The 15,057-nt window shown below is 43.0% G+C and overlaps 1 protein-coding gene across 2 annotated transcripts in view; it reads right to left on the bottom strand.

Moving 5' to 3' along the window:
* The window catches only part of wu:fb80c09 (sarcalumenin), a 36,858-nt gene that overhangs the window by 11,255 nt on the left and 10,546 nt on the right, over window positions 1-15,057 (bottom strand). Inside the window, exons 2-3 of one of the 2 annotated variants that reach the window (XM_049473275.1) lie at window positions 6,418-6,957; window positions 2,929-3,024 (exon numbers count right to left, since the gene is read on the bottom strand). In XM_049473275.1, coding sequence (XP_049329232.1) covers window positions 2,929-3,024; window positions 6,418-6,957 — 636 coding nt within the window. The remainder of the gene's footprint in view (window positions 1-2,928; window positions 3,025-6,417; window positions 6,958-15,057) is intronic. The other variant, XM_049473276.1, reaches the window with a different exon arrangement.

Below are 15,057 nucleotides of genomic sequence, written 5' to 3'. Positions count from 1 at the left end.
GGCTACATATAACCATTTTGTGTAATTTGTGTATGTGAGGCAGTTTTAAGAGGCATCTGCTTCCATTCACCACCACTGCAAACAATTCTGATGGTTTCTCTAAAATGGAACATGTCATTCTAACTTGCGAGCAGCGCACTAGTCTTTCAGATCATTGGCTGCGCTCAGCTTCAACCAGCAACGCAAAGAGCAAGCTTTAGAGAGAAGTTTATCGGCTTTTATAAGCTTCTTGAACACAGATTTATACATTTGTATGTGTGTGTGTTAAAATGGTGCGGACTTGTGATTATCCAGGCTGTAGCAACAAAGATGTGGCTGATTCTCCGCACAGTTTCCATCGTATCCCCGTGACTGACATTGCTCTCAGGCAACTTTGGATACTTGCAATGGGCTTCCATGTGGACACCAAAGTGGTGAAAATGAAGAAGCTTCGTGTTTGCGGTGCGCACTTCAGCGAGGATGACTATGTTTCTCCATGCCCGCTGTTGTTTGTGATGCAGGCAGCAGCTGGCCCGCCGACGTCCTCATCAATTGACAGGTTCTGTATCTCGGGCATAACTAAATCCCACTCGTGGCAGCAGTAACATTCCACCTCTGTCGGCATTAGTTCGCACTTCAAACAAGTGCACCAGGATTTGTCGGCCACCCTTGGTATCGCAGCAGCAGCAGCAGCGGCTCCAGCTTCGGTCTCAATCATTTCTCTGTCCACCCTCTCTCTTTCTGCACGATCCAAGTCGATTTGGGCAAGTTCCTCCTCAGTATACTCAGGCTCATAAAGATACCCCCTTGGCTCTGAGCGGAAATCAATATATTCCTCGTCGCTCTCGTAGTCCAACATGTTCCCGAACAGTAAACAGTGAAATCGAAACCGTAGGCTAGCTGCCAGGTTGCGCAATCGCGCGCACTGATCCAAAATGAAAGTAGTGCCCCAGTGATAATGAGGCGTGACTTTTGCAGACACCGTTTTTTGTTATGCAGATAAATCACTCTTTTGCACTCGTACTGTTTTGGGAAGAAAAACGCTTTCGTTTCGTGACCCCAGCAAACATGCCGGACTACTTTCGGCTCGGACAATACTGGACAAGAACTCCGCTCACCGGACATGGTCGGGGGTAAGTCAGTGAGAATGCACGAAACTGGTCATGTTGATGCCATACAGATTCATGTCAAAAATCCCGAACTATCCCTTTAATGTAATGACAGGCGTTAGTGTTATCTGTGTACACTGCTGTTGGGTCACGTATAAAGAGGCGGGCCATGCAGTCTGACTGAATCAGACCTTTAATTGCAGTGTAAAAAGTCAGGTCAACTTTAAAGCGGTCAGGTAGTTTAATTCACTATTGACTCAATTGTACGAGCAGTACATAAAGAGGTTTGGAAATGCTCACACTTTCAGAAGTTGTGAGATGTTGTCTAGAAAAGAGTGCTCATAGCAATGTGATCTGAAGCACCGTAAGTTTGAGTGAGGACTGATAGTGAGTGCCAGATGGATGAGACATTACATTTTTTTTGTGGGCTATTTAACATTCCCTGATCCACCCTGTCACATGTTTACTGGAAATATGTCATGAAAGCCATTATGAAGGCATAATGATCATGACCAGCAGCTTCTGGCTTGAATTATCCATGCATACAGACAAGCAGCACAGCCAGATTCAGAGCAGGAGGCCGGACATGCAGATCCCACAGAGCAGTGCAGCTGTCTTTAGCTTTCATTGGATGTGGCAAAAGTCATGACACAAGATACTAGTTCCAGTTCCGTGACATGTGGCATGTCAGTGTATACTATCATGCATTTACAGTGGTGCTTGAAAATTTGTGAACCCTTTAGAATTTTCAATATATTTTTATTAAAATGACCTAAAACATCTTCAGATTTTCACACATGTGCTGAAGTAGATAAAGAAAACACAGTTAATCAAATGAGACAAAAATATAGTATTGGTCAGCTATTCATTGAGGAAAATGATTTAATATTACATATAAAAACATGTGAAGCTTTGTTTTTCAGTATCTGGTGTGATCCCCATTTGCAGCAATAACTGCAGCTGAAGGTTTCTGGTAGCTGTTGATCAGTCCTGCGCACCAGCTCGGAGGAATTTTATCCCATCCCTTCATACAGAAAAACTTCAGCTCTGGGATGTTGTGGGTTTCCTCACATTAACTTCTCATATCAGGTTCTTCCACAACATTTCAATTGAATTAAGGTCAGACATTTGACTTGGCTATTTCAAAACATTAGCTTTATTTTTAGACTTGTGTGCTTACGGTCTTTGTCTTCATGAACAGATTTTCCTTTAGAATTCTCTGATATAATTCAAAATTCATTGTTTCATCAGTGAAGGTAAGCCTCCCCACCATATGCAGCAAACACTACCATACTACCACCACCATGTTTTACTTATGCTGGAATGCAGTGTTTTCGTTTCTCCAAACGTAACATTTTTCATTCAAACCAAAAAAGTTATATTTTGGTCCAACCATCCACAAAACATTCATACAATGGCCTTCTTGCTTGTCTATGCGATATTTACTGAACTGCAGACAAGCAGTAATGTTCTTTATGGAGAGCAGTGGCTTTCTCTTTGCAGCCCTGCCATACATACCACTGTTGTTCAGTGTTCTCCTGATGGTGGACTCATGAACAGTAATATTAGCCATTGGGGAAGAGAAAGGCCTTTAGTTGCTTAGAAGTTATTTTGTGACCTTGCAGACTATTGGAGTGCTCTTGGAGTGATCTTTGTTGGTCAATCTCTCCTGGGAAGGGTAACAATGGTCTTGAATTTCCTTGTGTTCAAATATGATGATAATATTTAAAAATATCACCCAGTACTTTTGCTTTTCAGTCCTGCTAACGAATGGAGGTGCCACCCAACAAAATAATGTATGAACAAATCACTAATGGTGTGTTCTTGCTGTTTATCCAACCTGTAAACTTCTCCGATGGCTTAGTTGTGGAAAGATGAAGTGTGTTGTCGATGTGAGACCGGTCCCTCATCTTGACCCCTTCTGATGTTGTCTCCTCTGCAGTAAAAAAAGGAGAATACAGTACATATCATCACCAATATGGCTTGTGCAAAAGTTAAGATATACCATATATAATCAGAATCAGTAGACTGAAAAGTTATTGCTCTTTTCTTACAGAACGTTTGGTAGGCTCAAATGATTATTAATAGACACATGTTAACATTGACATTAATAATGATTACAATTAATTATTATTAATCATTACAATTTTTAAAATTAATTTCTCAATTAATTATTAGCATATCACACTATAAGGCACACCAGATTATAAGGCGCATTATGCAACACTAGTAAGGAACAGGGGTGTCGCCATTTTTCCTTCTAATTCAGCAGGTCTCGCAGCTGGGTGGTGTAATTTAGTTAAGTAAAGCTAAGCTATGTAAACCAAACTGTAATTCTTAAAATAAATCTCTTTCAAAGTCAATCGAGCGCGGTATGTTAGTCTACACAGATTTCTCTCCTGAAAACTGTTTATTTAGGTAAGTAATGTGCTTCCATTTATTAACAGTAAGCTTAGATTTCCAGATTTACACTAAGGCTGAGTGCAGCAGCATTAGCATTTGTGGCTAACCGCCACAGTGATATAGCTTGCGCTTCATCCCACGTAACTTGTTTTAACACAGTAAACATGCAGACTACAGTCCGCCTCTGAACTCACCTCAGTACTCGCCTCTGAATGGTGTGCTAGCGCTTAGTGCAGTTAGCGGCTAATGCTAATGCTGGTTCAGCAGCGCAGGCCGAGGTTAGCAGCAGACTACAGGCAGGTTTTATTCAGTGTAAGTAATAATTAGTTAAGATATAACTTCCCATTTGTTCCTGTTTTTTGCTTATTGTAAAGTGTTACATCATGATATCACAGACAAAACAGAAGTGTGTGTGCTGCCGAGAACCCGGGACAAGGCACAAAGACTGTATTAAACCCTCCCCCCCCCATTACTGTACCCTATTAGCAATATTTGCTGCAAATGTTTTATCCATTAAGTATTGTATATCCTCTAACTCAGTAACAGCTGTGATCATGTATGACCTAATGATATAATATGTTACACATCTCTGCATCTTATCCTCACCACACACATTTAGATTGTGTCGTATCGGTACTGCACTGTCCTGTTTTCTAATGTCAGATGTATGTATTGTATTTATTGTAATATTATAGATCTATGTTGCTCATCTGTTTGCTATCTATTGTATTGTTGTTCTATGTTGCACAATGTCTCCAGAGAAACACTGACTTGACCTCATTGTTGGAGTGCATGAAGCTTCTTATTGGCCTAATAACTTAGTGGACTGCTAGCTTGATATGCGTAGGACAAGTTACCATTCCTAATTAAACCAAATAAAATAAAACATAAAAAATACGCAATTCTCTCCATAATTTAGCTGAGCCAGCCTACAGATCCTTTTCAACTAGCACCGAAGCAGCATCACTAGGCAACCAACATTCTCAGAGGAAAGCACCAGATTCTCAGCACTGATACATCAGCCCACAGATGCCTGTGCCAACCAGCCTTACAATGGGAGGGGTTAAAAGAGAGAGCACCATCGACCCTCCTAGAGAAAGCATGGCCAATTGTGCTCTCTCAGACTCTGGCTGCTGATGCCGGAAAAGCATGATCTGGGATTCCATCTCTTGCTGAGCTAGTCAGAGCCCTATTGTCTAAAGTAGCTGTTGCTGATCATTTCTGGCCAAACCAACAGTCCACCTGCCGCTATTTCTGAATTGCTATACCCATGATTATCATTTGCGTCATTAAAAAAAACAGTTAATGTTAAAAATGGTTATGTAAACTAAGCCACTGTCCTGCAGCAAGACTTGGAACATGAGGTTATTAGTGGCCGTGGGTCCAGTAGGTCTCGCTGGCTATTTCTGGTGAGCTTATTTCTGGATTGGGGTTATTTGCAGGGGCACTTTTGACCGGGGTGTCGGGTTCTAGAGCACGGAGGGCAGGTAGGACGAGAAGTTTCTCTTCTGCAGCGCCATCAACACTCTCCTACCCTGACACATGCGGCATCTGTGGGCCTGCAGACTTACTAAGCAGCTCTGGTTCTTCAAAGTGTGAAATCCAAGCTCGAGGTCTTTCTATGGAATCTACATAGTACATTCACCAGCATCTAATTATCACCTAGTGAACACCAGCTGCATAACTGTGGCCTTCACATTGAGTTCAACTTCCCATGAGTGTGTGTTGGGGAGTGACACTGGTTCCCAGTGGAGTCCCTGGGAGATAGTATAACACTGGTTTTGCTGCTGAAAAAAGTCTTTACTCACAATGTTATAGTATTTAGAATGCAATAAAATCCTTGAGTGCTAGGCAGCTGCTTAGAGGAGCCCATGGCTGGAAGTTTCTTGGGACAAGGTTAGAGGAGTAAAGATAATCATAAAGCTTAAAAAATTACATCACCTGACCTTTCTTATTGATGACTGTAATCAAGCCATGACCCTTACAGGTCTGAGACCTCTGTCAAAGTTATTTGAGTGCTCAAATCTACAAGAATAAGGACAACTTTTTAAGATCCTGTAAGCGACCCTGCCGGGCTGATGTGATAGGAATGGAGTGCTGAAGTTCAGCAACCTAGCTGCTGGGTAACTAGTAATCTTTAAGGCATGGTATGTCTTCAAAAGGGAGCAAGTGCTTCAGCAAATAATTCTTATTGTCCCACCAATAATACCTCTGTGATGGGGAGCTAAATTTAGCTTTCAATAGCATTTATTTTATTTTACCGTTCCACCTTAAATGATACAGTCTCTGCTGTCTGTTGGACCATTTAAGTGGGCTAGCTAGCTAGGTAGCTAAATTTCCCATTCCACCTTAAATAATGCAACCTCTGCTGTCTTTTGCACCATTTATGGTAGAACAGGAAATCTAGCCAGACGTTCTACTGTCAATTGTTTAATACTTGTTATGAATGAAATGGCCATAAAACACTAAAACCACACATTAAACAATGGTTATATAGTTTATATTGTAATTTTCTCCAAGGAAAATGTTTGTGGGTTGTGTTATGCCCTCAATTTAAAGTGTGCTTCTGAAAGAATCTCAGTTTGAAGGGTCATGTAGCCCTAGTAGCACTTCCCCATACCCCTTCAGCCTAACAGGACTTAGGACCAGTGGATGGGCCAAGATGTGAAATAGGATTGGGCCTAACAGTCATTTTGACCAGGGGTGCCAATTGCAAACCACTGTAGTGTATATAATAAACATGATCAAAGCTTGGTGTATCTCCTGATCCCAGTCTCTATGAACTAGCTATGAGTATTTTGAAGTACAACAAAGCACTGTTGTAAGTCACTCTGGATGAGGGTGTGCACGAAATACCATAAATGTAAATGTAAATAATAAACAGCAAAGAAAGAAACTTTACTAAAACCCATTACTGAAATGCTACCTTTTCCAGAGCCTTTAGCTGCTGCTTTCTTTGTAGGTTTCTCCACAGGAGTGTCAGAAGGTGCAGGCGATGCCTCCTGTTCAGTGACTGTTCCTTCAACTTCCTCAAGCTCAGCCTCCAGTATGAGCGGTGGGTTGGGCTCTTGGATAGGTGCAGCGTCTGCCATCATCTCTCCTGGGTTTCTGTTGCTTGTCTCTGCAGGTTTTACCTCTGCAGCTACTGCTTCAACCCCAAACCCCCCCTGATACTCAGACTCCTCTACAACCTCCTCCTGTTGCTCAGACTCTTCTTCACCTAGCCCTTCAGATGCTTCCTCTTCCTCCCCCACCTCCTCACTGCTTACAGCCTCCCCCCTGGCAGGCGTGTCCAGGTGCGGGCCGGCGGTGCAAGGCTGGCAGACGGTTCGTTCGGGTGCGGGCGTGTCGTTGGAGGAGCTCTGAGTAATTTCTTCCGTGCCGTCACAGCACGGGAACCGGTCACCCTTCTTCTGCAGCTGCAGACGCATCAGTGGCTCACTGTCAGGCACCTCACTCACCGAATCTGTGAAAGGCAGCAGATTAAGTGATCAAAAATAGAGATACTTTTTTAAAATAGCCTAATTTGGGAGTTAAATATTTTATAATAAAGCAGAGGGTTAAAGTACCAGTGTATTATACCGATTATAATTAATATAGTATTATATTTAACATGCTGAGTTTAAGCACTGCCAGCTCTTGTCAGCACAGCTTCAGCCAGTATTTTCCTGTTTGAACTGTGCGGTATGTCACGCTAATCTGTTTGGGTTGTAGCCCCGAATCTGCCCACCGACATTCCCTCAGTCCCATTTCCACACTCATGGTTGCCAGGTATATACAACAGCACTGGCTACTTTTCAGCTGAACAAATAATCAATGAGCTTTAGTAAAGTTTACTAATCATAGCTGCGTAATTTTCCACCACCACCACCACTAGCGCAGTAGAGACGTTTGGAAACATATATATTCACTGATCAGCTACAGAGTAAGGCTCGTCGTCATTTACCACTATCTTTTCAATTTTGCAATGCGTGTAAGGTTGGCATCTGGAGAGGAGTTGGAGGTTCTACCGAGAGATTTCTCCGCCGTGCTGATCGCTGCTGTTTACATCCCTCCGACCTCCAACAACAGCGTGAGTGAAGCACTGAATGAACTGTACCAGTACATCAGTGAACAGCAGACAGCGCACCCAGATGCTTTACTCATTCTGGCTGGAGATTTCAACCATGCAGACCCAAAGAGTGTGTTTTCTGGACTTTTTAAACACATAGACTTTCCAACCAGGGGAAACAACATATTGGACCAGGTCTTTACTACACACAGAGGAGCCTACCGAGCCTCCCCCCTCCCCCACCTGGGAGCCTCTGATCACCTCACCATTATGCTAATGCCAGCTTACAGACCACTGGTTAAAGTCACCAAACCAGTTCTTAAGCAGGTACGAGTGTGGCCAGAGGGTTCCTCAGAGGCACTTCAGGACTGTTTCAGCACAACAGACTGGAATATGTTCAGAGAGGCTGCCACCCACAACAACTCCACAGACATTCAGGAGTACACAGAAACTGTCTCTGCCTACATCACCAAGTGCACTGATGATGTAACCGACCTCAAGACCGTCACTGTTCGAGCGAATCAGAAACCATGGCTGACAGGAGAGGTCCACAAGCTCCTGAAGGCTAGAAATGCAGCCTTCAGAACAGGTGACCAGGCAGGCCTAAGGACAGCCAGGGCCAACCTGTCCCGCGGGATCAGGAAAGCTAAGAGGCTGTACTCAAAGAAGATTTCCCAACACTTCAGTGACAGCAGAGACACACAGAACCTGTGGCAGGGTATCCAGTCTATCACAGGCTATAAACCACATCCACAGACCTGTGACAGCGACACATCTCTGCTGAACGACCTGAATGGATTCTTCGCAAGGTTCGAGCCACTCAACAACACACCCGCCCAGAAATCCATCCTTCCTCCTGGTGACCAGGTGCTGACGCTGTCCCCAGACAGTGTAAAGTGAGCATTCAGCAGGATCAATGCTCGGAAAGCTCCTGGGCCTGACAACATTCCTGGCCGTGTGCTGAGAGACTGTGCCTGGGAACTCGCAGAGGTTTATACTGACATTTATAACACCTCTCTGAGTCAGGCGGTGGTTCCCACATGCTTCAAAGCCACCACCATCATCCCTGTCCCTAAGAAGGCATCGCCATCCTGTCTCAACGACTATCGTCCGGTTGCACTCACCCCCATCCTCATGAAGTGCTTCGAATGACTAGTCATGCATCACATCAAGTCTTTGCTCCCTCCCTCCCTGGACCCCTACCAGTTTGCTTATCGGTCAAATTGCTCGACCGATGATGCCATCTCCACTGTTCTCCACTCAGCCCTCACACACCTAGACAAGAAGAACTCCTACGTCAGAATGCTGTTTGTTGACTTCAGCTCAGCATTCAACACAATCGTCCCCCAACAGCTCATACACAAACTGGACAGTCTGGGGCTGAGCACTTCACTGTGCAACTGGCTGTTACACTTCCTGACTGGAAGACCACAGGCAGTGCAGGTTGGCAGCAGCACATCCAGCATCACCACACTGAACACAGGGGCTCCCCAAGGATGTGTGCTGAGCCCCCTTCTGTTCACTCTGCTGACCCACGATTGCACACCAGCACACACCTCCAACCTCTTCGTCAAGTTTGCGGATGACACGACGGTGGTGGGTCTCATCAGCAACAACGATGAGTCACACTACAGGAGCGAGGTGAGCCGCCTGGCCTCCTGGTGCAAACACAACAATCTCTCTCTGAACACAGAGAAGACCAAGGAGATTGTTGTGGACTTCAGGAGAACTCACACACTGCACACCCCTCTGTTCATCAACGGAACTGCCGTGGAGAGGGTGAGCAGCACCAAGTTCCTGGGTGTGCACGTCACAGAGGACCTCTCCTGGAGCACCAACTCAGCGTCACTGGCCAGGAAGGCAAATCAGCGTCTCTACTTTCTCCGCAAGCTGAGAAGAGCTGGAGCCCCCACCCCCATCATGACCACCTTCTACAGAGGGGCCATCGAGAGCATCCTGACCAGCTGTTTCACCGTGTGGTACGGGGCCTGCACAGCATCCTGCCGCAGGACCCTCCAGCGCATCGTGAGAGCAGCTGAGAAGATTGTTGGCACCTCTCTCCCCTCCCTTCAGGACTTGTACAGCTCCCGCCTCACACGGAAAGCCCTCCGTCTGGCAGGAGATCCCTCCCACCCACTACACAGCTTCTTCAGCCTGCTGCCATCAGGGAGGAGACTGAGGAGTCTCGGGGCGAGGACCAGCAGACTGCGAGACAGCCCCATCCATCAGGCTGTGAGGATGCTGAACTCTCTTCCTGCTCTACCCCCCATCCCAATCCTGCCCCCAGCACACACTCACTCAGCATCCTGAACCCCCCCACTAATAAAGTACTGAAACTCTGCACTACAATGCACAAAGTACTGGTCCCTTCCAAACGGACTTGCACTACACAACACCTGCACTACTGATATACTTGCACTGTCAATACGCACTTTAATTCCACTTAATTAAACTGTGAACTTTAAGGACTTACGCACCCATTCACTTTACCAGCCTTAAGCTATATACCATATACCGTATTTGCACTACTGTTATTTACTATTTTTACTGTCATTCCATCTCAATCACCATCAATATTGCACTATTGTCTTACGTATGTTTATTGTATCTTGCTGTATTGAACATATAGTGTCTCCCACTCTTTTATATTATAATTATATATCTATTTTTACTTATTTACTTATATTTATATATCTATTCCTCCCCCACACCACTGCACCTTGTTTTTGTCTCATGCATGTCTATTTGTGTCTCTGCTGTATTGTACTCATAGTGTCTCCCATTCTCTCCTTTATTATATCTATTATCTGTACTTGCTGTAAAATTGGGAAGGAGAGTAACGTAATTTCAATTCTCTGTATGTCCTGTACATATGCAGTATTGACAATAAAACTACTTGACTTGACTTCTATCAATGATTTAATTTTGCTAATGCTAATATTAACATTTTCATAACGTTTCTATATTCCTCTTGTTGGAAATGTTATGTGAGAATGTTCTAATAACAGAGAGATGCACACCTTTATATTCCATGTTCCTAGAATGTTCCTGAAACATTACTCCTGTAACGCTACAGGCTAACCTCACTGTAACATCCTCTGTTATCTGGAATAGAGCTAAAAGAGCTTCCAGTCTCTCTCACTCAATCTGCTCTCTTTAATGCATTTTAACTTAGTTTATTAACTAGTTTATTAATACCACATAGACCACAACTGGCTCCTGCCTCTGACCAGTTGCTGACCACGTCCTTGTGGTCTTTGTGGTATCTGTGTTTCAGCATGTTAACACCCGGAAAGAGATCAAGGTAACGGAAAAGAGACAACGTCAAATCCATCGCTCTCTTACCGTCACCTGACCACTGGCATTGTGTCAGTGACGTCTTTGTATCTGCTTCGGATCAAAATAGACGGCTGGTGCCGAGGCCAGCGCACATTTGTCTCATGACACAACATGGAGTGACCCAAATGATCCTGATGGTCTGGGACAATTTGTCTTTGGAATGAATGTCTCTGGATCACAGTGTAGTCTGCAGTGACTTCACTTTCCATCACGTGGATTTGACTGACACTGTAATGATGATTATGCACAGTTCCAGTATTAAAAGCATATTCTAATCTCTTTAAGAACGTAAAGAGGAACTGCTGAGAAGAACCAAAACTTCCTGAGAATGTGGAATAACCACTGAGAAGAATTAAGACTCAATAGAAGAACCTCATTGAGGGCATTACAAACTGAGGACAAACTACTCTGAGGAACCAAAACTTACAGTACCAGTCAAAATTTGGATCTCATTATTTAATGTATTGTATACATTGTAGATTAATATTAAAAACATAAAAGGAACAAAGGGAAACAATACATAATATACAATGTAAATGTTTTTGTCCTCCACATTAATCCCCTGATTTAAAGCTGATGAACTGAGATGTTGATTTGAGGTGATTTAATTGGGATGAGCTGGAGCTTCACAGCGTGAAGGAAAAGCAGCAGCTATTGTTCAGCACCTCCAGAAACTCCTTCAAGACTCAGAGAAAACTATTCCAGGTGACTCTCCGTCATGAAGACACTGAGATTAAAATACCAAGAGTGTGCAGATCTGTCCTCAGAGATACATGTGGCATTTAGAAGAATCTAAAGTATAAAACATAAGCTGGTTTGTTTAACACTTTTTACAGTTTGCAGAATAATATCACGTGTCCCTGTATAGCTTTATTGTCTACAACATTAAATTTAAAATATAAAAATCGTAAAAAGAAAGAAAACATACTGAATGAGAAGAGGTGTGTCCAAACTTTTGGCTGGTACTGTATAAGAACAAACTTCCCGAGGAAGAAGAACGAAGACTCAGAAAAGGAAAACCTCCTTTAGAGTGTTAAAATGAACAGTAAAGTATGGTAGATGAGAGGAATGAAAGGAAATGTAAAAGATAATTAATCAATCTAAGACCATGTGCCACTGAAAGAAACCAAAAAACACAAAAAACTCAAACTATAAAATAATAATAAAATAAAAATTATATAAAGTTTATGTACAGTGCTATAAATGGCCACTCAAAAGAACGAACATGCTAAGCATAACATAGCTGTCCAATAAAAACGTATACAGTACATACAAACCAACAACTTTACATGACAGACACTACTAGGAGTAACTGACTGTCACAGATTCATAAAAACACCCATCCTGTTACTTTTAAAATCTATCAAAGAGACAAAATTCCTCTGAATGCATTGTAGATGTACAGGTGTTGGAGAATGAAACTGAAACACCTGGTTTTAGAGCACAATAATTGATTGTGGTGACGGACAGTTCTGGTGGAAACAGGAGAGTTGAGGTGCACATTGAATTCTGCGTGATTTGATCAGCCGTGGTTTTATGTTTTTTGGATACAATCCGGGTTAGCACCCGAACATCCCTTTCAGACAGCTTCCTCTTACAGCGTCCACAGTTAATCCTGTTGGATGTGGTTGGTTCTTCTTGGTGGTATGCTGACATTACCCTGGATACCGTGGCTCTTGATGCATCACAAAGACTTGCTGTCTTGGTCACAGATGCTCCAGCAAGACGTGCACCAACAATTTGTCCTCTTTTGAACTCTGGTATGTCTCCCATAATGTTGTGTGCATTGCAATATTTAGAGCAGAACTGTGCTCTTACCCTGCTAATTGAACCTTCACACTCTGCTCTTACTGGTGCAATGTGCAATTAATGAACATTGAACACCAGGCTGCTCCAGTTTAGCCATGAAACCTAAAATCCCACACTAAAATGATGACAGTTTCAGTTTCATTCTCCAACCCCTGCGTGTCTAGCATTCCGAGATCTCTCACCAAGAGTTACACTACCCAAAAGTAGCCTTTAGCCCTGTCTGGACTGGATTAGTTTCTCAGGGGGACGTCTGTAAAAAATATTTCACACGTCTATTTAGTGATACAAATCCTGACTGCAACTGAAAAAACAGTAGGACCAGTTTTTTAGCTTTCTCTGTCACATGACATTGTGTTGTCACGTGATATAAGGTTTTGCACACGGAGCACAATGGCACTCTAAGACGCTGGAGCAGAGAAGAGACACTGACTCTTATTTCAGTTTTAGGCGAAGCCAAATATCAGCAACAATAGGAAATCACAGTTCACAACCACAAAGTGTGGAAGTTGTTTCACACGGTTTACACGGATCTCTGAGGTGATGAAACTCAGGGATGTTTGTCCAGATGGGACTAAAACGGAGTTCAGAGAAAAACAGTAGGTAATTCAGCCTGTAATTCTCACAGAGGACGCCTGAGATAAACACATACATGGTCGTTTCAAACGGGAATAAAATCACAGAGGATAAAAACCCCCATAAAAGAGAAAATTACCCAGAACCCCCTGAGAAACTAATCCCATCCAGATAGGGCTTATGTGTCTTTCCCAGATGTCCTCTGAGAAAATTACAGGCTGAATTATCTGCTGTTTTTCGCTGAACTTCTTGGTCATCCAGTAATTTTAGTCCTGTCCGGACGCACATCTCTGAGTTTCGTCACCTTGTATTTAATTAAATAGCTATTTGTCCACTGCCGCACACCGTAATTACACTTTGGGCGCGCGTTTCCACGGAGATCCACGTAAACACAAAAGAAAGTGGAAATGGAGGAGCTACTGAACCATTTCCAATTCATCTCTAGCTGAGAGAACGATACCAGGAGGAGAATAAAACAAAAAATCTGCAAAAAAAAGAAAAACACGCAGACTGATTACACTTTACCCAGTTAAACGAGGCACTGATGGCGGGACACAGCTCACAGATGTGTTTTCATACAGACTTTCACACTTTGTGATTGTAAACTGTACTTTTGAATTATTGTCTTTAAGAGCACTTAGACGCCGCCAGCGTGCTCCATGTGCAAAACCTAATATCACGTGACAACGCGACGTCTCACTAGCCCTTCTGATTTTTTTATTTGCAGTGCAGATGCAAGAGTTTTATCACTGAGTAAAAGTGTGAAATATTTCCACAGATATCCCCCTGAGAAACTAATCCTGTCTGGATAGGACTTTTTATAGGGGATTTTTGCCCTTTTGTGGGATATCTAGTGTTTACATGTAATCATTTACATAACTGCATGCGCCCAGTTTTGCAGCAGTCTAGGGTGTGTTTTATGTTACAATTAAATGGAATTAATTTTATAAACAAATTGAAATAATGGCATATTGTGGACTAAATGAAAACACACAGCAACAGCTTTGCTAACCCAGTGAACAAATCGTCGAAACCACGCGCTTCATTTCAGTAAGACTGACTGTTCAGTTTTTTATGATGTTGTGAAGAACATGATACTGTGCACTGTCTAAATGCCATGACATATAACTGGACTACTGGGACCTGGGCAGTGACCCCCTAGCCCAACTAATAAACAGCGGAGAATAGGACGCTGTGTGTGTGTGTGTGTGTGTGTTGAATGTATGTCTGGGTAACGAAGCTTGAGTCTAGTTTCAGTCTAGGGCTATAAAGAGATGCTTCTGCATAGTGACAGTCTGCTTCTCGACTTCACGGCACAGGCCGAGGAGCGTCGGAGGCGTCTCTGGGTGTGCTGCCAGCACAGTAGTTCATAGAGAGAGTTCTAGACGGTTCACAGGCTGCCATTCATTTACAAAAAGCAGGTCGCTCCATAAAATCCTTTGTCTTTCTGAATATAGATAATTATGTGTACATTTAAACTAAACACATACTAAAAAACTGTATTTTAAACATTATTTATAAAATGGAATCAATAGAAATGCTATTTTCTTGTGAGGATAAAGTTGGGAAACCCACAGGTTTTTACTACTTAAAATGTCTGAAATTAGAATGAGGTGCAGCACATCAGCTGCAGATTATTAGACCAACTTATTTAACCTTCTTATTTAAACCATGGATTAGTTTGAGTTGTTTGATTTTTTTATTGTTGTAGTAAGTGGATCACTATGGCCAGATCCACCGAGCTCTCTGATGCTTTTACAAAGAAGGTTGTAGATGCAGATGACCCTGAGAACG

Source organism: Astyanax mexicanus, unplaced genomic scaffold (genome assembly GCF_023375975.1).
Source record: "Astyanax mexicanus isolate ESR-SI-001 unplaced genomic scaffold, AstMex3_surface scaffold_36, whole genome shotgun sequence".
In the NCBI taxonomy this organism is placed as follows: domain Eukaryota; kingdom Metazoa; phylum Chordata; class Actinopteri; order Characiformes; family Acestrorhamphidae; genus Astyanax; species Astyanax mexicanus.
This window is presented reverse-complemented; position numbering and strand designations above follow the sequence as displayed.